The 24,433-nt window shown below is 45.9% G+C and overlaps 1 protein-coding gene and 1 pseudogene across 2 annotated transcripts; both read left to right on the top strand.

Annotated features, from left to right (window-relative positions):
* Nucleotides 1–1,128: 1,128 nt before the first annotated feature.
* On the top strand, nucleotides 1,129–10,765 carry tmem106bb (transmembrane protein 106Bb). The gene is made up of 8 exons (XM_083646330.1): nucleotides 1,129–1,159; nucleotides 2,073–2,287; nucleotides 3,619–3,682; nucleotides 4,100–4,259; nucleotides 5,881–6,021; nucleotides 6,118–6,167; nucleotides 7,239–7,292; nucleotides 7,403–10,765. The coding sequence occupies exons 2-8, from the start codon at nucleotides 2,089–2,091 to the stop codon at nucleotides 7,542–7,544; spliced, it is 810 nt and encodes a 269-aa protein (XP_083502456.1). The 5' UTR covers nucleotides 1,129–1,159; nucleotides 2,073–2,088; the 3' UTR covers nucleotides 7,545–10,765.
* A 9,406-nt stretch (nucleotides 10,766–20,171) lies between these two features.
* LOC310785106 (serologically defined colon cancer antigen 8 homolog pseudogene) lies at nucleotides 20,172–22,023 on the top strand (annotated as a pseudogene). The gene is made up of 2 exons: nucleotides 20,172–20,189; nucleotides 20,548–22,023. The product of its transcript is annotated as a serologically defined colon cancer antigen 8 homolog pseudogene (transcript).
* Nucleotides 22,024–24,433: the final 2,410 nt, after the last annotated feature.

Consider the following 24,433-nt stretch of genomic DNA (forward strand, 5'->3'; position numbering starts at 1 on the left):
CTGTAGTACCTGATAGAACTGCCCTCCACAGTTTGGGTTAGCTACTTAGCTACATAACATTGCATAACCTTTCATAACCGATTATGGGCAAATATAGCCTACTGTGCCGTCATGGTCTCTTTATTGCAGCAGCTGTTGATAAAATGCATGTGCAAAAGACACAATTAAGGAGGGATGACTGAGTGAGTGTGAGTAAATAATTAAGGCCCTACTGTGGCATGGTTTGAGGTGCTGGGGGAATACTGGTGTTTTTACCTGTTTTCCAACGTTGCGTCGCAAATGTGAAGATATTCCCATGGTCCTACGCCTACCGATGTCAGCAGTAAAAAACGGTTTAAATCCAGAACCCCTCCTCCGTCTGTGAGACTGCGCCATGTTGGGGCCCAGTTGGGTCCTTGAATTTGATGGAACTGGGCCTGAAAGATCCATGAAAAGTAATTGAATTAGATGTTTAAGTGTGTGAACGTGTGAACCTGATTAAACTGACGGGTTTTGTAGTCGCAGGATGGCCATGTTTCCCAAAGGGAGGAAACTTTATTCTTCTTCTTAATGGCTTTCTGGCCGACTGGATGCCTCGCGGCACTAGGCACGAGCCACCAGGAAGCACAACTTTGACTCAACACTGCCATCACGTGGACCATGTGGTTATCTGGTGATGCATTCAGGGCATACGGAAATAAAACGTCAAAACCACAACAACGTAACGTGGGATTTTTCAGCAAAAGACACACACATTGCAAATGTCAAAAACCAGAAAAAGACAGTTCAGCGAGTAGTTGTATGCTGTTATGAGAGCATGTCACCATGGTAATCACATGGTTTTGTGATGGAAATAACGGTTCGTTCATTCATTTGAAGTGAACGTAGGTACTTGAACAGTCAAGTCAGTAGAAATCACCCCAGACACTGCAGCGTCCATCACTAACCATGTTCCTAGCGTTACTAGCTGAGAGCAGATTTAAACCGTATTTTCTATTCGTATTTACCATCTGAAACCGTGATCGAGGTGAACTCATGGACTGGTGAACTCCATGAGAACTTCGTCTTTCCCATTGTACGTGAACTCAGCACATTCGCGCATGTCTGTTTGTTTTTAGAGGATAAACAAAACTGCATGACCCAGGCATTCACTGCGGTGTGGAAAACACAGAGCGCTCAGGTAATAATACAGAGTGACTATTTAACTCGAGCTAGTCCAAACCATATCATAGTGTTGACTGTTGTATGATATCGTTAGATACATTGGCTATCTGACGCAGTCTAGGTCTAAATAGTGTTACTGTTACCGTTCATCTGTTCACGTTAACGTTAGCTAACACATTCACAGGAGACTGTTAGCTAACAGGTTAGCCTGGTTAAATAACCGACATGCTCCCACGGCTCAAAATGACATTTTACATCTTGTCTGTTTACTTTGCTTCGCTGCATAACTTGTCGTCTGCTGTCAACGAATAGCCCATATATATTAGCAACTTGATGGTGGATACATGGTAAACTGGCTTGCTATGCTAGGCGACTAAAACAGCTTGCATTCTGTAGGCCTAAACTAGGTTAACGGTACAACATACTGCCTACACTGCAGGCAGCGATGCACACAATGAAGGCAAAATCAGCCTAATGAAGTCTAGTGAGTTATAGTTTTGTTTGATCAGAGCCTGTCTGTCCTGCAGACCCACAGGCGCTGTTGTAAACATCTGTGAATTCCAACCTATGGAAACGTCACCTGCCACTAAAACTTCTAAACCTGTTTACTCATTTTCAAACTGATTTATGGTATTCAGATCCCGATGCTCCTACATTTTCTTCTTATTTGTGTTTTAAGATATGGCTTTCAAGTTAATCTCTGACCATGTTTGCTTGATCTTTGCTTGATTGTCACAATGATGAAAGGTGTGGCTCATGTAGGGTTAAGGTATGGAGAGCACCACACCTTGCTTGCCATACCCATGCCATCTGCTAATGACTGCTGTTTGTGTGTGTGTGTGTGTGTGTGTGTGTGTGTGTGTGTGTGTGTGTGTGTGTGTGTGTGTGTGTGTGTGTGTGTGTGTGTGTGTGTGTGTGTGTGTGTACAGTATCTAGGTGTTGGCGATGGGGAAGTCACTGTCCCACCTCACTAAGCAGACATGCCATGATGGGAGTCAGGACAGCATGAGCTCTCCTCTGGGGGACGGCACCCAGCCTGAGGACGGGAAGGGAGGCGACGTCTCCCAGTTCCCCTATGTGGAGTTCACAGGACGGGACAGTGTAACATGTCCCACATGCCAGGGCACGGGGAGGATACCCAGAGGTAAACAGGGGACAAGGCTATCTACAGAGGCTTTCACAGGGCTTTCACATGACACAATGGCACCATTCAGGTCACCTAGACTGAGGTTAAGATAAGATAAGATAAGATAAACTTTATTGTCCCAAGAGGGAAATTTGTCTTGGGCAAAAGTGCTTGTACCAACATCGGTGTAACAGACACAGTAACACAGTCACAGCATTGCACTAAAACACAGGAAAGAGTGCCAGCTAAGGCACAAGATTGCACAGCCCTATTGCACGGTATGTTTAAATCATCCAATCCCTTAGTAAGGGAAGAATAAAATAAGCAATAAAACCATAAAAACAATAAAAAATAATAAAAATCGGCAGCGGATTAGATAAAAGAATAACAGAGTAAAAGAATAAACCATTAAAAATAGGATTAAGAGGTAAGAGAAATAAGACCAAAGTAAGAGCAGTTAAAAACAAAAACAAACATAGGGCTTTAAATACCGCTCCTACTTGGATACCTACCTAACCTTACTGGAGTGTCACACCTGGGGGAAGAGCAGGCTGTTTGTTCAACAGTGCAATAGAGGTGGGGAGAAAGGAGAGCTTATAGCGGTTGCTCCTATGTCTGCTTGCTCTGAACCTTCTCCCAGATGGTAGCAACTCATTCCGAAAATAAAATGTGAGAAGGGTCAGTCAAGACTTTATGAGCCAGGCTGATCACCTTTTTCTCAAAGATGGACTGGAGCGTCGCCGATTCATTCTTTCCAATCACTTGGTTAGGCTTGTGACTGGATGGTTGGCAGCTCAAATCACATGAATGGCAATTGTGGTGAGTGAAGTAAATTTGGAACCCCTCCACTGGATGCGCTCAGTGGTCACCAGTAGAAGATTGGCTGTACTGGACAACTCCCAGTATGAAGAACTACCAGTGTCGGACATTTAAAGAAATATTTGGGGGTCAACTTTTTCCCCGATTGTCTAAAACCTGGGGGCATGTGAAGCAGTGTAGTGCTGTGGGGGAAAACCATAGATAGTTTGCATTCATTTCCCTAGATAAATAATAGATGACCCAAAAAAATACATTTGACCTCCTAGAAAAGTTTAGCCAGTTTAGTTGTCTTGATTTGAAATGTGTCATCTAAGCTGGTGGGAATCAGTTTATCAGTGTATCAATGTGAACTTTGCACTTTGTAAACCTACCGTTAGGTGACATTCTTCCTTAAGGTTGCACAATATTCAGTGCTTAATAAATCAATATCTGTGTGTGATCAGTTGTATAGATAGATATACTTAGTTCCTCCCATAAAACAAAATCAATATAGTTGTTGACTAAACATTGATTGTTTCCTGTTTTTCCAGGCCAGGAAAATCAGCTTGTGGCATTGATTCCATATAGTGACCAAAGGCTCCGGCCCAGACGAACGTAAGTCAATAGAGAGGCAACGTGAACGTCACTTCCTGCTTCAGCACTGTACCAGAGATTTTCTTCCGCAATTTATTTTCCCATAGACATTTTGTAAAATGCTTATAAAAATAATTTTACTTGGTCAAACCAAACGGTTCAGCTATATTTACAATCGGGAGAGACCATAGAACATTTCACTCAGACCAAAACTTAAAAAAACAACAGGGAAAAAATATTTTCCTTAAACCCGCATTTTTTTTACGTTTTGGTCTGAGTGAAATGTTATGCGATCTCTCCTGGCAGGGAATCTACCGCTACACCCGCCGGACGCCCAAAAGGATGTTATTTTGAAATTGAAACTGTAGGAACCCTGCTAACAATCTAGTTTATGTTGTGTGTTTGGTAATGGACTCTGTTTCTCTCTGGCTTCATCAGGAAGTTGTATGTAACAGCGTCAGTCCTGGTCTGCTTGTTACTGTCCATCCTGGCTGTCTTCTTCCTGTTCCCTCGCACCATCGACGTGTCGTATGTGGGCGTGAAGTCAGTGTTCGTCAGCTACGACCAAGAGAGGCGCATTGTCTATCTTAACATCACGGTGAGCTCCTGATCCTCCTTTTGGCCAGTGGGCGTGGAAAGTTCATCAGTTTGAAGTTGGGCCATGACCTGCTTTTCTACAAAACTTTGTGTCAATCCGTTCAGAACTTTTTAGAGATATCCTGCTGAGAAAGACAGCCAGGTTGTGGTAACAGAACCTCCCGGGTAACTCCGTTGGCGGAGGTAATGCACGCATTTTTCGTAAGCAGGCACGCAATTTGACACCCAAGTACGCTGGTACGATGGGTCACTTGAAACTACGCCAAAAGCCGTTGACGCCTGTGAATTCAATTGTGCACGTGCAGTACTAAAGTCTAACAGCAGGTGACATCAGCTATGGGCAGCAGCGTCTTTACAGAGAAGCAAGCGAAGAAGAGCTCGACCAATCACAACGCCAGCTTAACGTTCCCCTTGCCTTCAAAGCGGAAGGAGGAAGATTGACAAATCCCTCTCCCTGTAGCTCTACCAGGAGAGATGGCCATGTCTCCCTGTAGCTCTACCAGGAGAGATGGCCATGTCTCCCTGTAGCTCTACCAGGAGAGATGGCCATGTCTCCCTGTAGCTCTACCAGGAGAGATGGCCATGTCTCCCTGTAGCTCTACCAGGAGAGATGGCCATGTCTCCCTGTAGCTCTACCAGGAGAGATGGCCATGTCTCCCTGTAGCTCTACCAGGAGACATGGCCATCTCTCCCTGTAGCTCTACCAGGAGAGATGGCCATCTCTCCCTGTAGCTCTACCAGGAGAGATGGCCATGTCTCCCTGTAGCTCTACCAGGAGAGATGGCCATGTCTCCCTGTAGCTCTACCAGGAGAGATGGCCATGTCTCCCTGTAGCTCTACCAGGAGAGATGGCCATGTCTCCCTGTAGCTCTACCAGGAGAGATGGCCATGTCTCCCTGTAGCTCTACCAGGAGACATGGCCATCTCTCCCTGTAGCTCTACCAGGAGAGATGGCCATCTCTCCCTGTAGCTCTCCACACTTCCCCACCATACATTTTGTACAGACTGTAATACTGATATTGAATGACATCAGTCATCAAGGAACAGCAGGTCATAATTGAACCTTGAATGATGCATTTTCACAGCAATGTTTATGTATTGGCCAGTGTTGTGACTTGAAAGGGATAAAATTCCAACAAAAATGGCAATTCATATTATTCTGTTATATCATCACATGGCCGTCTTGGTAGAACAATGACAGGTTATTACAATCAGAATGCATGTGACATGATGGTAATATTATGAATACCCGTACGAGCTATATTTGTATATCCCCAGAATGAAAAGTGCTAATGTTGGTGCTCATGTTGGCTGTGTTTTCTAGCAATGGCACTGGCCAGGCTTACTAGAATGTCAACAATTTAAAATTGTTCATACAACATTCATATATTTTTTTGTTGGAACCTGTGAAATTGTGACATGCAAGTCATAACATTTGTGATTACTGCAGCAGAATAAATGGAGCCAATATCGCAATTAATTTTCCTGCCCCACGATATGTATTGTCACCTTTTTTCTATAGCGATATATTGAATATTGATATATCGTCCCATCCCTACTGTATTCATAGCTGTATTCATAGTTGTACTAATCAACTTTTCCAACACCGGTTCTCCATCCAGAACACTCTAAACATCACCAATAATAACTACTACTCGGTGGAGGTGGCCAACATCACAGCCCAGGTGCAGTTCGCCAAGACGGTGATCGGTAAATCTCGCGTCAGCAACATCACAGCCATCAGTCCGCTGGACATGAAACAGGTATGTCTCTGAAATTGCTTCATCTACCAGTTACCATATCTCCATGTGGGTAGAAGTGAGACATTCTTCATTGTTGTTTTCTATTGTCTTTTCCAGATTGATTATACGGTTCCCACTGTCATAGCAGATGAGATGAGCTACATGTAGTAAGTACAGCCTTCAGCAGAGCAACATGCAACACTGGCTACATTTACAAGCTATAGATGCTGCTGGAATTAGACTCAGCCCTGGAAGTACCGGTATACTGATGATACATAGAACAGCTGGACTAGACTTAGCCCTGGAAATATAATGATGATACACAGAACAGCTGACTGAAGATATAGAACAGTTGACTGAAAATGTACTGAGGATACACAGAACAGCTGACTGAAAATATAGAACAGTTGACTGAAAATGTACTGAGGATACACAGAACAGCTGACTGAAAATATAGAACAGTTGACTGAAAATGTACTGAGGATAGACAGAACAGCTGACTGAAAATGTACTGAGGATACACACAACAGCTGACTGAAAATGTACTGAGGATACACAGAACAGCTGACTGAAAATGTACTGAGGATACACAGAACAGCTGACTGAAAATGTACTGAGGATACACACAACAGCTGACTGAAAATGTACTGAGGATACACACAACAGCTACTACTACTGTAGGTAACACACTGACTATCTCACACAACCCCAGGTCAAATAATCCTAACTAGAGGTAAAGAAGGGAATGGTCAGTGCATGGAAAGTGAGTGCTGGTTTTCCTGGGACACATTACACCAGTGATACTCAACTTGCGGCCCTGTGGCAGTGCACCTGAAGGCAACATGCAAGATACCCGCTGAATAAGTGTCCAAATGTTCATGTCATTCTGGCCAATACTCCACTTCTGTTATAGCATTTCAGTCTGGAATATGGAATATCTTTCAATAATCTATGATTTAGCTGCTAAATTGTCAAATACCGCTGTCTGCTCGCTACCCAGGCACTTATGTATGTACTTAACCTAACTAACTATCCGGTGTGCACAACATTGTCAGACTAAACTCCGGCTGACACCCCAAAAACCTACAATCCGCTACAGAAAAATGTATATTGTTTGTTTACTAACTGGCCCCTGGCCTTCTATCATTTCACGAAAGTGGCCCCCGGGCAAAGCAAGTTGAGTATCCCTTCATTACACAGTGCAGCATGCCAACTAAACCTGCTGTGTTGTTTTGCAGTGACTACTGCACTCTGCAGACCATCAAGGTGCACAACATTGTTGTCATGACACAGTGAGTATTAAACAGTTAAAGGGCCATGTTGCTGACTTTCAACCAGCTTGGTATCATTACAAAATCACTAGTATATTATGCAAATGAACAAAGTTGACCCCACCCTGCAGAGTGACCGTCACCACGGTGTACTTCGGCCACGCGGAGCAGGTGTCTCAGGAGATCTACCAGTATGTGGACTGTGGAGGCAACACCACCGCTCTGCGAGGGCTGACCAAGCCCTCCAACATCCTGCATCCTCCTCCCGAGTAATGCCCCACCCCACCCCTGCTCCTCCTCGGGTCCAGCCTGGGTCCCCCAAGCTAGCCCTGCTCCTCCTCGGGTCCAGCCTGGGTCCCCCAAGCTAGCCCACCCCACGCTGCTCCTCCTCGGGTCCAGCCTGGGTCCCCCAAGCTCGCCTGAGATGGTTCACTGTGTTCCCCCTCTTCCACCTACACTAACAAATGAGTGTTGTGACCATGCCAGAAAAAATCCATACTACCAAGATCCCACGGCGAGCAAGAACATCTAGCCTGATGTCAGACTGAATTGTCAACTCGTTGCACTCCATTTCCTTCTTCAGTCTGACATTGCCTCCACTCTAACCCATTTCCATGAGGGATTCAATTTCCCCTAACCAATCACTAGAGACCAAACAGCCCCTAACCAATCACTAGAGACCAAACAGCCCCTAAGCAATCACTAGAGACCAAACAGCCCTTAACCAATCACTAGAGACCAAACAGCCCCTAACCAATCACTAGAGACCAAACAGCCCCTAACCAATCACTAGAGACCAAACAGCGTCCTGGATATAATCCAGTGGATAGAATGCAAAAAAACAACAACAAAACATCTCCCATTTGAATAAATCTCTTCAAAGCAGAGTGCTGTTCAGATTTCAAAGTTAAGTGGGACTTCTCAATTTCAAACGGCCTCGACAGCAGCGTCTATCTTGTCTAGCGGTCGCCATTGTTGTTATTAAGTCCGGGCCGGCGCACCTGACATTCTTTGACTCTGTTCAAAACTCGCCTCCAATCCTTTCCCTTCGAACTATTCCAATCCACATGTTTACGCCCTCTAGAGGTGAAACTTCTCAAATTGAGTATTTCATTGAATCTTTCACAACAGTATCAAAGGTAGTATCACAGCTCTGGTTATGGTGACAACATTGTACCCAATAGATTCCACTCTCCTGCGTTTCTTTGTGTTAGTAAACAAGGTGTTGGATGTGAATGCAAAGTGTGCAGTGATGCTACAGTATATCATGCTTAAGCAAAGAAGTAAGGAGGAAAGACACAGGCTTTGGATCAAATATTCCACTCACATATTTGAAAACTTGATAGAAACCATAATGCACTTTATGAACTAATTTCAAAATGCACATTTCATTGACAAACAATCTTAACGTCGCCATGCCACAGCAGCGAGTTCTACTCGGTTAGCTAAAGGATATCCATACACTGGACAAAGAGAGAGATCTTGCACTAGCACCTCCTCTGGTTGGTTCGGGGCGCCTGTTCAGGGGGAAGTGAACTTGTGGGGAGTAGCATAAAGCTCCCCGCTGTCAGGTGAAAAGATGCGGCTGGCAACTGTACATGTATCAGAGGAAGCATGTGCGTGTGTGTGGCTCTCCCCAGATCGGCAGGAGGGCTCAGTGACCAGGGCAGCAGGGAGAATTGGCCAAATACAAATGGGGGGGAAATCAGAAAAAATAATAATAATAAAAAAAGAAAAGGAGAAATTTTAAATAGTTCTGAGATCAGTTAACTGTCTGACACAGAAAAGTGGATTATCGGAGCGTTAAGATGATGCACTGTGTACCTTGTATAAGCTTAGAGTTCTACAGCTGATCTGTTGAGTATCTCTTTAACTGGTATTGGGCTGTTGGGTGCACTGCTCACTGTAACAGTTTGTTTTCTGCTGTTAGACTTCAAAAGCATCTCTCACTGCAATAATATATATATATATTCCAGTATATATTAACTTATTAGGGATGGGAACATGCTTATCTCACAATACGTTTTGATGCGAGATGCGGGATTCACGATTCAATACAAGCATACGATGTCGTAAATAAAATCTTCAATGGCAACAAAGTCTGAGTGCAACATTAGGTTTATTTCTGAGTGACAAATCTTTCGAGCAATGGCATTGACTTGCTAAAATGTAAACTATTTCTAAATGGCGGAACAAATGCAAATAATATTTGGATGGAGAGCTTGTGAAATTGTGATGGTCAAGTGTCTCATTAGTGATTACTACAGCACAATGTTTTCTGCCCCCGCAAACATATATCACATTTTTCTATTGCGATATATCAAATTTCCATGTATTGTTCCATCCCTAATACTTGTTCCACCTTCCATTTAAAGATGCAAGAAGATCCAGTTCAGCCTTGGTGGGTTTTTAGTGCTCCAGCTCGCAAAATCAGGTGTTCTTCAATCTTCACCCAACATACTGTCAAATGTAGTTCCCCATCCAGCAGCTCATGTTACCGTCAATGATCCTGCGCCATGTTACATTTGATACATTTAGTTTGGGTCATTCCATTGTTTTTTTTCCCCCCCACTAGTAGGAAGTCCGAATTTCCAATTTCCCGACATCTCTGGAATGCAGGGTTAAATTGTGCCCCCCTGCTGAGAGGTGCTTCAGCTACATTATGAGAGACCCTGTGATGTCTACGGCCCAGAGTGAGTTTACATGTTAACCCATTGATACCCGATGCAGCATTTGCGTGTATATCTCTCATTTGTGTGCGTATCCCTTTAAGATGCGATTCGCGGTCTTAAAGGGATACGCACACAAATGCTGCATCAGGTATCAATGGGTTGAAGAATCAGCAGGTTGCTGTCGCTCTGTTGGCCTCTTAGCATGGTGTTCTCCTTTTCCTACCTAATAGCGTTTTGCTTTTACCCCCCTTTGACAAAACTGTTAAAATAAGCGTTTTAAAGGGAGCTTGTGTGTTTTTATCCCCTTTTACTGAAATCACATTGGCATATCAAACCTTGTTTGAGAACTTGGTAAACGTCTTTGATTAGAACTTTATTACCATTTTATATTTTGTACCTACACCAAACTACTGAAGATTTAGATGCAGTACACCGATCTATTTTTCCTTTTGTAAATACTTTGAAATCGTGTACGAAATATCGTCACTAGAACACTAAATTTGTCCTGAAACATCAGCTTCATAAGGTTATTCATACTACATATAACATATAACATTCACACTGTTTTTTCCCCAAGCACTTTATAGTCGTTTAGAGAGTACTGGGATTTAAAGAATACATTAGTGCATCACTTGATTTTTTTTTCTCTAAAAATCTACTTTCAGTGTTTGTTTACAATAACTCCCTACTAATATTTAACAGATGGAAAAGCTATTTTACACTATTATTACTTACTTTTTAACATTTTGTTTGTCATTATTCTGAGTGGTTAAATCACTATTTGTTGTGAGTGTAATGTTTCTGAAAGCATGAATAAAGTTTTTAAACCATGTGATTTATCTACAGAGTGATTTTATGGGTGACCAGATCGCCCTAACAATGAAAGGACATGTTCAGCTGAACTGGAGTGGAATCCAGACAGTGGAAATTTGCTCCTACCTATCAATCACTCTTACAACACTGAATCATAAAAGTAAATGTGTGAATGTTAAAATTGCAGTCATCAGGTTTTCCTCAGTACAGTAGCACTATGACCAGCAGTTATCTGTGTGTTGGTGAACTCTAAAGTAGGCTAGCCTATTCCCGGTGCAGATGGTCCTGCCAGGAGTCTCCAGAGCACATTGACATACCTAATGCCTGTGATACACTAGAAGACTTTGAAAATCTTCACAGATTATGAAAAGACTGGTTCATTCAGATTTGTTATCGCGACTGAAAAAACTGACTGAAATACACAACTGACTCAGACGAGGCAGTAGCCTAATACACTACAAGACTTTTCACTTAGAAATTCAAACATGTTTGATCATCTTTGTGGCTTCAACTGGTGGCAGTTTACACTTGAAGACTAGAAATCTGGAGGCAGTTTACACTAACAGATTAGAAATCTGTACCCAGTATACACTAACAGATTTTGCTGCTGACTGGCACAACAACTGCAGACTAGAGTCAACAAAGACAGACTGAGCCCAACTGGAAATCCTGTGTCAAATCGAGGGGGAAACTCTTGTAGTGTAAACCAGTCATTAGCTGCTGCATGGACCTGATTAAAGCATGGCTTTACCGACAATCAACCCACTTTGTATCATTAATCATCTGGGTAATATAGACAGTTTTAATTTGACAACAATAACAACCGTCACAACCCACCTGAATATCCGGTTTACTTCCTGTATACATAGCTGAGCGCAGGCTGATATTCGGCTCATATTAAATGTTAACGTTAGGCCGTGTCTCCGACAGACACATTAACAAGGTAGCCTATTTCGGTCTTTATGTCTTGTAGTAGTTAGTAGTAGTAGTTGTTGTTGTTGTTGATAGTTGCCATAACAACCACCCCTGTCGGAAAGACGGGGTCATCCCTATGTTCCCCGGGTTCTATATTCCCCGGGTTCTATATTCCCCGTTTTTCAGCAAAAGGGTTCTTTGTTCCCCAGGTTCTATGTTCCCCGTTTTTCAGAAAAAGGGCTCTATGTTCCCCGCTTTCAGAAAAAGGGCTCTATGTTCCCCGCTTTTCACTAAGAGGGTTCTATGTTCCCCGCTTTTCACTAAGAGGGTTCTATGTTCCCCTCTATGTTCCCCGCTATGTTCCCGGGTCCGATGTTTCCCCCGAAATGCCTTCGGTGACGATCGGCTTATACCAAAATTACTAAATGAACTAGCCTAATATAAACTATACACGTTTTAATGAGTGCAACACAAATTAACTTAAATACTTCAACTTAGCTACATGTCTCAGGGATGCATCCACACAGTAACCAAAAGTTATCAGTCTCTGTCTCTGAACCGCGGACAGCATACGCTCTCCTCCCTCAACTCTGACGCTCACCAGACAGCTATTTTCTGAACGTTAGAAATGTAGGCTACTCTCCTCACAAATAAATGTTTCAAGTCATAAAATGGTGTTGGTTTTCTTGTTTTATAGTCTCATAATGAAGTAGGCTACGGGAGGATGAGCTCACAGCAGTTCACAATGCCCTCTGAAAACCACATACAGTCAGTAGCGAACCCTGCCTCTCACACATGGGCCCTCTGACCCGCCCGCATGACAACCCCCCCCCCCCCCCCCATCGTGGAAAAAAAGCGAATTAGGCTACCACTTAATTCGCTTGCGTCCTATGACAATACCATCTCAAAACAACAATAATAATCATCAAATGGTCTCATTTGATGATTATGAATCTTATATGAATCTTATAATGAGCTAAGCCCGGGCGCCAGGATGAAATCAAATGACTCAGGGATTGATTTGAAATAAATAATAAATAGTTCATTTAGTGATTTGGGTATAAGCCGATCGTCACCGAAGGCATTTCGGGGGAAACATCGGACCCGGGAACATAGCGGGGAACATAGAGGGGAACATAGAACCCTCTTAGTGAAAAGCGGGGAACATAGAACCCTCTTAGTGAAAAGCGGGGAACATAGAACCTGGGGAACATAGAACCCTCTTAGTGAAAAGCGGGGAACATAGAACCTGGGGAACATAGAACCCTCTTAGTGAAAAACGGGGAATATAGAACCCGGGGAACATAGAACCCGGGGAACATAGACATGATCCCGGAAAGACGTGCACACGCTGGGTAGGAAGCGTTGTTGTCCCGGAGGCGCTATTTTTTTCCGGATGATGGCGAAGGCATAACCCGCCCCTCTCTGCCTTTGATTGGCCTAGCCTAGCGTCAAACTTCCATCCAAACACATTCGCTTGGCTATCCTGCATTACGTATTACATCTCTTTCTACAGTCAGACCGTCAGACTCAGTGGGTCAGACAGCAGTTACGCTTGCTAGCCTGCATGAAAGACGCCAGTGTGTTTATGTTTTTATAGTCATATCTATGGTTTATAACGCTGCCACTAATCAGAGGCAGAGAGGGCCAGGGGTGGGTTACGCCTTCGCCATCATCCGAAAAAAATATCGCTTCCGGTAAGCTAGCTAGCTAGCTAATGTTAGCTGCTGGTTGTTTGGCTAACTAGCGAATGTTAGCCGTTAGCTAACGTTCGTTAACTAGACAAACACAGACATGCAGAGCTCCAAAAACAGAGCAATTTGTGATTTTGTTACTGTAGTTTCTGCAGAGTAACGTCCATGTACCTTTATGGATTGCATAGGGATCTGACGGATAGTGCAGTAACAGTCAGCAGTTATCCAGGGGGAGGAAGTCGGGGGGAGGAAGTCCATATATGGTCCATCCGGTCATGGGCCACAGGACATTACGTCATCACAGGATAACGCGATTGGCTGGCTCAGATCTGTTCAAATCTGAGCCAGCCAATCGCGTTGTCCTGCGCCGTTTGGGATGTGTATAAAAGGGGGAGAGGAAGGGAGAAGAGGGGAGAGGAAGGGGGGAGGAGAGGGGGAGAAGAGGGGAGAGGAGAGGGGGGGAGAGGGGGAGAACAGGAGAGGGGGAGGGGAGAGGAGGGGAGAGGGGGAGAGGAGAGGAGGAGAGGAGAGGAGGAGAGGAGAGGGGGAGGGGAGAGGAGAGAGGGGGAGAGGAGGGGGGAGGGGAGAGGGGGAGAGGAGAGGAGAGGAGGGGAGAGAGGGAGAGGAGAGGAGGGGGAGGGGGAGAGGAAAGGAGAGGCGAGGAGAGGAGCGGGGAGGGGGAGAGGAGAGGAGAGGAGTGGAGAGGGGGAGAGGAGAGGAGGAGAGCGCCGCCCCGCTGGGCACAGACACCCAGGCTAGCCACCCCAACCTCCAGGCTGCCACCACCCAGGCTAAGTGCCCCTCTGCTGCAAACTCATGTTTCCCTCGTCACCAGTCATGCTGGACATCAGTACAAGACAAGTGTGAGATCCCTCTCATTCCCGCAAATATGTAACGTAGCCTACGTAAATACAGTGTTGTGTAGTGGACAGGTCCGCCCATAAGGGGGGGTAAAGGGGTAAGCTTCGAGGGGCGTCGCCACTAGGGGGGGGGGGGCAAACATTTTTTTTAACACTAAAATATATCTCCCATCCTGAAAATGCGGCAACTAATTTTTTTTTGCAAGGAGTCGAACAAATACACAAAACACAGCAGCAGTAACAAGGCATGCTTGGGCAGGAGTGCTCCTGTGGAAAATAGTGCCATTCTGATGTAATCCCCCATCCGACCAGTGCAGTGAGAGGCAGCAATGTGCCGCAAGGCATCTAGTCTGCCGGAAAGCCAAGAGAAGAAGAAGAAGAAGAACAAGGCAGGCTTGGGGCGGACCATTTTGCTTGGGGCAGCAGTGCAGGGACCATTTATGGTGTAACACACAACAGGTGCAGATAGCAAACAAAACAAGACCGGTGATGGCAAAATGCCAGGAGCAAAACAAAAGTCAGGGTGCCAAAATTGCAAGGCAAAAAAAAAGCAGGAGCAGGCAAGGGCTTTAGTTTAGACCCAAATAATAATCTGTTAACAAACTTTTTTCAGTCAGCTCCGAAAGCTGCAGCGTTGATATGAGTAAAGCGCGTGCTCCCACCCTTCCCCTCTCTTCCCTGTTCTGTGTTTCAGTAACCGCGGCGGCGTCACCACTCACCAGGCATTAATATAATAATATAGAAGTAGTTAGTACTACAATACCAAAGGATATATAGATCTAAATGGAATATAACCTTTTCCATGTGTATTGTTATTCAATTTGTGTGATATCACTTAAATTTGTGTATTTTATCGAGTTTGAATGATCGCTTTTATTCTGAGGGGGGGGGCATAGTGGCTGGACCCTTCCAGGGGCACTGCCATCTCTCTGGGCGGCCCTGGTAGTGGAAGCGATCATCTTGCTCTATAATGACCAGAATGGGTGTTGTTCAAACTGAACATTAATTTCTTCAACATGCTGCAGCAGAAAGGGAGATAAACAGCCGACACTATTTTCGTAGTTATGAAGTAGCCTACTTCCGCCCGCAGCATCGTGACATTGAATGAAAGTATAGGCTATAATGGCTCGTTTGAGATGACTTCTGGCTCGCCTGGGAAGCAGGCGGGAGCAGCCGAGTGCAGTCAGCCAATTAGAGGCAGAGAGGGGCGGGTCATGCCTTCGCCTAGCCTTCGCCATCATGGGAAAAAAAAGATTGCGTCCCGGAGCTAGCCTGAGAGGCTAATAAAAGCTACATGTTACAGAGTAAGCTGACTATCAGTACGTCATTGCACGCATAGGCCTATCTTTACATTTAAACGTTTACATAGCAAAAATAAAAAATAGAAATAGAAGTATATGGAAGCCCACAGTGTTTTCCCCTGAATAGCTGAGAAAGTGGACACTGTCAATAGTTAGCACTGTGAAGCTGATACAATTCAGGTGGCGGTAATGCAACATTTAAGGATGCCAACCGCCATAAAACACAGAAGAAGAAGCTGAGAAAAAGGAAGTGCTGTGGGGTTGCAGCTGGTGAAAACCGTCTATAAGCACATGGGCAGTGTTTACCTTCTCTCTCTGTTTACCTCACAAAAACCTCCTGCAGAAACTCCGCCCCTGCCAGCTGCAAGTCATTAAAGGGGCCATATTATGCATTTCTTAATTTTGTATCATATATATGTTGTTACAATCTTGGATGGTCATATTAAACATGGGCTAAGCTTCAAATAAATATGTGAAAGTGTTTTAATGTTACCCCCATGAACCACCCCTCGCGCCTATGAACTCTCGTAGACGAGATGACATGGATTTATGGCGATTTTGTGCGAGAACCATAATTTTTGTGACGTCAGTAAGGACTTGTTACCCTGGCAACAAAGCGTTGCCGCCGGCCGGCGCGCAGCGCGCGCACGCTAGCTCCCACCCTTCCCCTCTCTTCCCTGTTCTGTGTTTCAGTAACCGCGGCGGCGTCACCACTCACCAGGCATTAATATAATAATATAGAAGTAGTTAGTACTACAATACCAAAGGATATATAGATCTAAATGGAATATAACCTTTTCCATGTGTATTGTTATTCAATTTGTGTGATATCACTTAAATTTGTGTATTTTATCGAGTTTGAATGATCGCTTTTATTCTGAAAAATCCTGACCGGAAGTAAGAAATTCCTGCTCAGAAATTCCTGCTCATTTGACACTGGCTCACCAGGCTCTCTCTAGCCTGGCTGTCTGGGACTAACACAACAGTAGTAGTCTCATGGAATAACGGATTCCAGACCGCAAAAACAAGGAGACGACATGGAAGTGAGCCAGGATGTAGGACTGAAGTGGTAAGTTCTGAAAATATGTGTCTCATTCCAGCATCGGTCCAATGTGCTGCTAGGAAGCGCTAACGTTACTTACCGGCTGGGTAACGTTAGCACTTGCTATTTAGCCTAGCAGCACAGCTGCCTTATAGACATGAACAACCGATGAATGACGAAAGGCACATATTTTCAGAACTTGTAACGTTAGTCCAACTTGCTGACTTCTCCAAGTCCTCATTTTGGTTTGGTCCGTGTAGCCTTTGCTAGGAGAGGCACACTATAGTCACAAGCATTTGGGAAGTTAGCTAACTAGCTACATTAGCTAGTGTGAAGCTCCCGGTGTAACGTTATGGCAGGCCGTGGTAATAGAATCCCTGCTTGGCCAGCCACTGAAGGAAATGTCCGGGTGCAGCCCGGCCTAGCGGAGCTGTAGATAGCTAGGGGGATGTTGATAAATCAATTGATAGCTTGCTTTATGTCCAAGTCACGTTTTTCATCGATGGTCAAATTCGTTTTGACAATCAGTTGCTCGTTGATATAATTGTTTTACAACTACCAAATTTAGTAGCCATAGCAGAGATCGCCTGTCTGTTTCTGTTATGCATGACTATCTATCTATCTATCTATCTATCTATCTATCTATCTATCTATCTATCTATCTATCTATCTTATCTAGATAGATAGATAGATAGATAGATAGATAGATAGATAGATAGATAGTCAGACAGACAGACAGTCTCGCTTCTACAGCGATAGCTCTCTGGGCAGAAGTTTGCAAACGCAAAAACTCCTCGCGCTGCCCACCTGGAGTATTTTCCGGAGGGTGGGGGTTCAGGGACAGGACCTAAAAACAGAGCGTTTCAGACAGAGGGTGAACTGAAGGGGGCAGTGAGAGCCAGTACAAGATAAACAATGAGTTTTTTAAACTATGACTGATGCAATAAGTTACTCTACTGGAGGCCAACAATAAAATAATAATACTGTAACGAAGTAGGTATTCGTCCAAGGAACTGGAGACTTGAAGTTGGTACAGGCTCTTTATTCTTGTCTTCACAATACACGCTCCTAGCAGCTAGCTTCGCTGCTAGCTCTACAACCACCCGGTCAGCTCCCTCGCATAGCCTGACTGCTCCTAGCAGCTAGCTTCACAACGCTAGCTCTAGACGCAACAACCGGTCTGCTCGCCGCATGGCACTGACTGGCTTCCGCCCCGGCCGCTGGTCACATATATCCCCTTCCCCCTAGGAACACACCCACACACATCAGTTCCTAGCTGCGATCCAGACACTTAGGTTGCACATCACATTACACGTCAAACCCCGGATCGCTACATTATCCCCTCTCGACATAGCCAGCTCCCACGCTGGCACCCACAACCCACACATATCCCCCTGTACCAAAACACACCAACCCCATAACATTTTTCCCCCGTCACCACATCAAATTCTAATTCCCACAAACAATTCCTTCTTTCTTCCCAACACCCCCGTCATAATGTCCAGTTTGCATCAGGTACTCCGTAATGTCTAGTTTTCCATTAGGTACCCCCATAATGTCTAGTTTCCCATTAGGCACTCCAAAATGTCTAGTTTTTCATTATTGCCTTTCTTTTTCACACATTTCAATTCAACCCACATTTCCCTTAGCTTTTCTTTTTTAAACCCCATTTCCATCCCCCCTTTTCCCAGCTTCACCAATTCCCCTGAAGCACTCTTTTCGGTCCCCCCTTTTTGTTTGTTCCAATAGCAAATGCACGAACGAGCACCGGATCGACATCCTCGTCCTCCGGTCTCCACTCGCGCCCGTCGACTCTCCAGCTGACCCTGGCGTCGTCCTCCCGGCCTCGCACTCGCTCGTCCTCCCGTCCCGCTCCCCCAGGGGGCGGCGTGTTGAGGACAGCAGGGCGGACACCATCGGCGTCGATCTCCGCCTCGACTTTCTGCAGTGCAGCCGTGGGGGTTGTGTAGCGGCATGGTTGGGCCGGCTCCTCCAGCGTTGACCCCTCTCGCTCCCCCGGGGACACGAGCGCCGCTCCCCCGACTGTAACAGCATTGCAGGTGATGTCGCTCACTTCCCTCTGGCTGTTCAAAACGATCCCCGCTCCAGAGCAGCTAGCCTGGGCCGGCTCAACAGTCACTCTCCTGCCCAGCACAATCGGCTCTGTACTGCCCCGTTGCTCCGCTGCTTGTAGCTCAGGCTGCTCCCCTGGCTGTGTGTCTCTTCCAGCGTTCGCACTCTTAGTGCAGTCTCTAGCTAAATGTTCAGGCGACTGGCAAGCCCAACAAAGCCTCACCTGTCTGCCGCCTGCACGTCTCTCTTCTCCCGCTGTCCCCCGATCTCCGACAGCCTTTGGACACTCTCTGGCTAGATGTCCAGTCTCGCTACATGTCCAGCAGGCTCCCTGCTGTCCATGTCGTTGTCCCGCATACCCGGTCCGTCTCCCGGAACCGCATCGGCACCACCTCGCCACGTGGCCCGGCTCTCTGCAGGTCCAACACAGTCTCTTTCGTGGCTCTTCCGGCCGCTCTCCCCGCTGCATTACCTCCGCGCTCATCAAGTCCACCCGCTGCATGACTTCTCGCAGCGCCCGCATCACCTCCACTGCCCAGGCAGGAGTCTCTTGCACCAGCCGTCCGACCTCTCTCAACACACGGGCCTCCATGCCCGCCAGCATCGAGCTGATCCCCGCCGTCAGCTCTCCTTTCCTCCCGTTCACCGATGGCCATTCTCCGGAGATACTTGATTCTCCGCGCACCATCGCACGTGGTTGCAGCTAGCAGTTAGCAGTTAGCACCCCTGGTAGCTAACTTACTAGCGCCAGTTTGTAGAGCCAAAAAGCCGCACCACCCGTCTCTTTTGCCGTTCCTTCTCACCCTCTCCCCTCTCGGCCGAATCAGAGGCGTTACCGCTTTACTGTCTGGCACCAATGTAACGAAGTAGGTATTCGTCCAAGGAACTGGAGACTTGAAGTTGGTACAGGCTCTTTATTCTTGTCTTCACAATACACGCTCCTAGCAGCTAGCTTCGCTGCTAGCTCTACAACCACCCGGTCAGCTCCCTCGCATAGCCTGACTGCTCCTAGCAGCTAGCTTCACAACGCTAGCTCTAGACGCAACAACCGGTCTGCTCGCCGCATGGCACTGACTGGCTTCCGCCCCGGCCGCTGGTCACATATATCCCCTTCCCCCTAGGAACACACCCACACACATCAGTTCCTAGCTGCGATCCAGACACTTAGGTTGCACATCACATTACACGTCAAACCCCGGATCGCTACAATACATATTAGCAAAATATGGGCCCTTTAAGGCTCGTTAAGGCTCTTGATGCATGCAAAAAATAAAGATAAACAATAACAGCCGCCCTCGGAGCAGATTCTCCCTCTCGAGCAGAACTTCCGTTGTGACGCGTTGTGACGTAAAACGCATCACAACAGTGCACTTTGCCAGAGGAGGAAATGGGAGATCTCCATGAGCAAAACACAGAGAAGGTTAAACACTGGGCTTATATTACCAAGATTATTAATGATACAAAGTGAGTTGATTATCGGTAAAGCCATCCTTTAAGGCCAGCGTCTCCATGTTTGGTTCCATCTCAAAGATGGACTCAACCAATAAGGTAATAAATAATGTTAAAATGACATGTACGTAATACTTCACATTAAATAAGAATAAAGAAGAAAACAAGCAATGAGTTAGCATCTCTTTTATCAGTTATATCCTTGCACACATAAGTTATATCAGACTCAGCACCTCTGAGAGATACTGGATGGGTATGCAGATTTATGACATCACTGATGATGTCACAATTTCTATCTGTTTTAAGTCACTGATGATGTGAGCATCAGTAATGTCATCAGTGGGTGATGTCATTAGTGATGATGTCACCAGTGATGTCACTAGAGCAATTGCAATCTTCTGCTGCTATAGTAGGGCGGGGAAGCCGATAGACTGCAAACCCAACCAAACAAAATCAGAGTATCCGAGAGCTGCCTGGCACTCTGGAGACCTTGAGCTCTGATGGAGAGGAGGTGGAGGGGGGCAGGAGCAGCCCCCTCTCTGCCTCGGGTGTAGAGGACGAGGCGGTGTGGACCCACAGGACACACACTGAGAAGCAACGCAGAGAAATACCTACTCCTCTTTCTCCTTCAAAGAGACATCCTCCATCCAAGAGAGCGCAGGGGGTGGGAACCTCCAGCTTGTCTGACATTCAGACTTACAACCATCCAGAGCGCATCCAACACCTGGAAGCTGAGGTCGACCTCTGCTTGGAGGAGCTGCAGGTGATGAAACAGGAAGGAAGGAAGCAGCTGTCACTCTGTCAGAAGGAGTGCGCTGAGGTCGGAGGTCGTCTGAGACACATGGAGGTGCAGACAGCAGAGAGACTGAAGGCTGACGGAGCTCCCCGTGTGGCCAGACCGTGTCTGAAGTGTGCCCATCACGAAGCCGTCCTGACTGGGACTCACACAAACACGCACGCCCAGGCTATCGACAGGCTCACCAAGGAGCGCGATGAGTTGCTGGTGGCTGTGCGTGCGGTGCGGGCCAGCCAGCAGGAGGCGCAGCTGAGGGAGTGGTCAGCCTGTCAGCAGGTCAAGCAGGCGTTGGAAATGGCCGAGGAAGCAAACCTGCACAAGTCCATGATGGAGGTGCAATGTGAGAAGTTGACGCGGGAGCTGGGTCGCCTGAGGGAGCGGACGGAGCGGGAGGCGCAGGCCCTGCAGGAGAGACTGGCCCAGGCCAGAGAGGAGGCCCGAGGCCAGGCCCGCAAAGACCAGGAGGAGCTGGCACACACAGTGTCCAGTCTCTACCAGCAGGTGGCTGAGTTGGAAGGACAGCTGGACAGATCCAACAGAGAGAAGAGCTCACTGACCAATCGGCTGGAAGATACACTGCGTAAACTGACCAATCAGGAACAAGACAGCACCAAGGTGTGTGTGGATCTGCGTTACCAACTGAGCCAGGCCCGGCTGAAGGGAGAGGAGGCAGAGCGAGAGCTCCGAGAGCTCTGCAGCAAGACCACCAGACAGGCGGGAAAGTCTGCACAGGAAGTGGAGAGGCTGATCTCAGAGCTGTTTGGCTGTCGGCAGCATCTGGAGGCGGTCCAGAAGGACGGGAGCCAATGGCAGGCCAAAGCCCTGAGCCTAACAGAACACCTGTCAAATGCCCAGCGCCAAATGCACCTCACCAGACAGGAGAAGGAGAGTGCAGAGCGCGCTCGCGAGGACCACGTGGCAGCCGTGACCCTGGCGGACGGTCTGCTGAGTTCTCAGAATTCCCTGATCAGGAAGCTGAAGGAAGAGTGTTGCATGCTGGTAGCCAAGCTGGAAGAGCTGACAGGAAACAATAGGAGTGAGCTGAAGCAGCTGTCCCTGGAGAAAGACCACCTGCAGGGGGCAGTGGAGAGTCTGAGCGCTCACGGAAAGGATGCTTATTTCAGCGGTGCTTGGTGAGTTTCCCTCTCGTTTCCCGCCGGGGTGGTGTATGTTCACCCCGCCCACTTGGGAAGCTGAATTACACTGAGCGCACCTAGACACACACACACACACACACACAGCAACATGGATGTGAACCACGGATTAACTGCTCGTTTAACCCATTTATACCTGATGCAGCATTTGTGTGTGTATCCCTTTAAGACCGCGTTAACGCGTTCGCGGTCTTAAAGGGATACGCACACAAATGCTGCACCAGGTATCAACCCATTAGTAATACAGTTTAACTGCCGCTGTCCCTTTTTTACAGTAACAATGAACATGAGCTACATGATGCAGAGTAGTGGTGATCCATGCAGGACTGCAGTGAAGAAGCGCGTTACCTTAGAAGAGCGAGCGACTGATTATAAAGCCGTCCTCTCCCATCAAGTAAGTGACTGTGACTTCAAACTCCTTCAATTTCATCCTGGCCCACATCAGCATCATGGCTGCCATTAAAAGGCCGGTTGTAAATGTAACACGATATGTTTCTAGCCTACTTATCATATTACATAATTGGCTCTGATTCGATTATTATTGGTTTTAGTAACAATAACTTGATAATAATTAGCTCTGAAAGCACAATTATAGGAAAAACAAACAGCCTACAACTCATTAGAATTAGAATTGTATTGTGCAAATTGTATTCTTTGTTAGCTCTCGCGGGCCACATAGAAGGAGGTGCCGGGCCGGATTTGGCCCCCAGGCCTTGAGTTTGACACACGTGATCTAAATAAGCATAATTTCTGTCAATATTGATTCCACAAGAATCACTCGACAGTTCACTGGATTAATGTTGGATTAATGGCTTGAATCTGTTGGGGAAAGTTACTTTTGAAACTAACGAGTTACTTTACTTCATGACTTCTCCTAAATAGTAACTAGTTACTTTACTAAGTTAGTCTTTATTAAAACTAACTACTGGAGTACTTTCAAGTTACTCACTTAAAACCGTGACTTTAAAATACTTTATGCTTATGAGCTCACTCTTATTGTGCAGAACTGAGTCCACAATCGATTGTTATCAAAAGAACAGATGAACCTCTGAAAGGCGAGGGAGCTTCTGCTCACAGCTGATAAGATAAGATCATGAGCCAGAGCCTCAAAACAAACAGCAGAGAGCGCTCACAGTCACAACCAGGGTTGGGCAAGTTACTCAGGAAGTGTCATTAGTTACATAATGATTAATCAGTTAAACTTCATACTTTTTATTTGCCTACCTACCTAGGACAAAAACCCAATCATGTTCTGGCAACGCAGTCTTCTCATATAGCCAGACCTTGTATCACCACACAGTTTTTTTGGCACTGTGCCAGCGCTGAGAAAGTAATGCAGTAACTTGAAGTTGCTTGGATTAGTAACGGTAATATAATTACTTTTTGGGAAATGTAATCCCTTACATAACTAGTTACTGGGGAAAGTAACTAAGTTACTGTAACTAAGTTACTGCACAACACTGCTCACAACATACTGAAGTCCTTTCAATTCTCCAATGCACAGTTTACAGTTCATAATAATGTCCAATCCTTTTCTTCAATCACTTCAAAGTCATGTACATATGTCCAAGTTATGACATTCATCCATGTGTTGCTGGTAATGTAGTGCAATAATTAGTGGCCAGGCCAGCGGCAGGGCCACTGTTTGTATTTGCCAATATTCTTCTTCTATACTTCTTCTTCTTCTTTTTCTTCTTCTTCTGGGAAGTTGGACTTCCCATGCATGAAAATAAACCAAACTGCACAAAGGTCCAGTCCCACGCCAAACTTCGTCGACGCGAAATTTGGCGCCAATAGTCCTGATGTTGTCACTACTTAAAGTTTCAAACTTTGAAAATTCATAACAAAGCAGGCAACTTTCACCGAAATGTGGGCCCAAGTGAGGAGAAACTTTTGTACACTGCAACCTATCGCCAATTATGAAGTCCAAAGACCGCAAAACTGCAAAAACTGTCAAACTAATTAAACTCTACTCCTCCCACATTTTTTCTTCAAACGACACCAAACTTAAGCATCTTCATCGTTAGACTGTCCTACACAAAATATTCAAACAGATTTCCGATTGATCACAAATTGAGCCCACAGCGCATCAAAATGTTCTACTGTAAACTGTACTGTAAACAGCTACTGAAAATTCTTGCTAAATAAAGCTCGATTCTTCACGGAAAAAATTGACAAGATTTTGCTCTCACAGTAGTTGAAGCAATTGTGCATTGTGACATCACTGATGATGTCAGCAGTGGCGGGCCATGACCCATTGCTGCGCGGCAGCTCAAATTTGTGTTGTAATTTTGCCTGAAAATGTAAACATCTTCACATAGCAGGACATAGCACGTGGGAGGATGACGCTATTCCAACGAGTTCCCCTCCCTCCAAACAGGCGCCCCTAACGA

Source organism: Poromitra crassiceps (genome assembly GCF_964638095.1).
Source record: "Poromitra crassiceps genome assembly, chromosome: 11".
Taxonomy (NCBI): Eukaryota; Metazoa; Chordata; class Actinopteri; order Beryciformes; family Melamphaidae; genus Poromitra; species Poromitra crassiceps.

What these genes read in the sequence shown, in the direction of transcription:
- tmem106bb (XM_083646330.1), top strand. Translation starts at nt 2,089, where the DNA reads ATGGGGAAGTCACTGTCCCACCTCACTAAGCAGACATGCCATGATGGG. An exon ending in CACGGGGAGGATACCCAGAG is followed by an intron (nt 2,288 to 3,618) that starts GTAAACAGGGGA and finishes CTGTTTTTCCAG; the next exon opens with GCCAGGAAAATCAGCTTGTG. An exon ending in AACATTGTTGTCATGACACA is followed by an intron (nt 7,293 to 7,402) that starts GTGAGTATTAAA and finishes CCCACCCTGCAG; the next exon opens with AGTGACCGTCACCACGGTGT.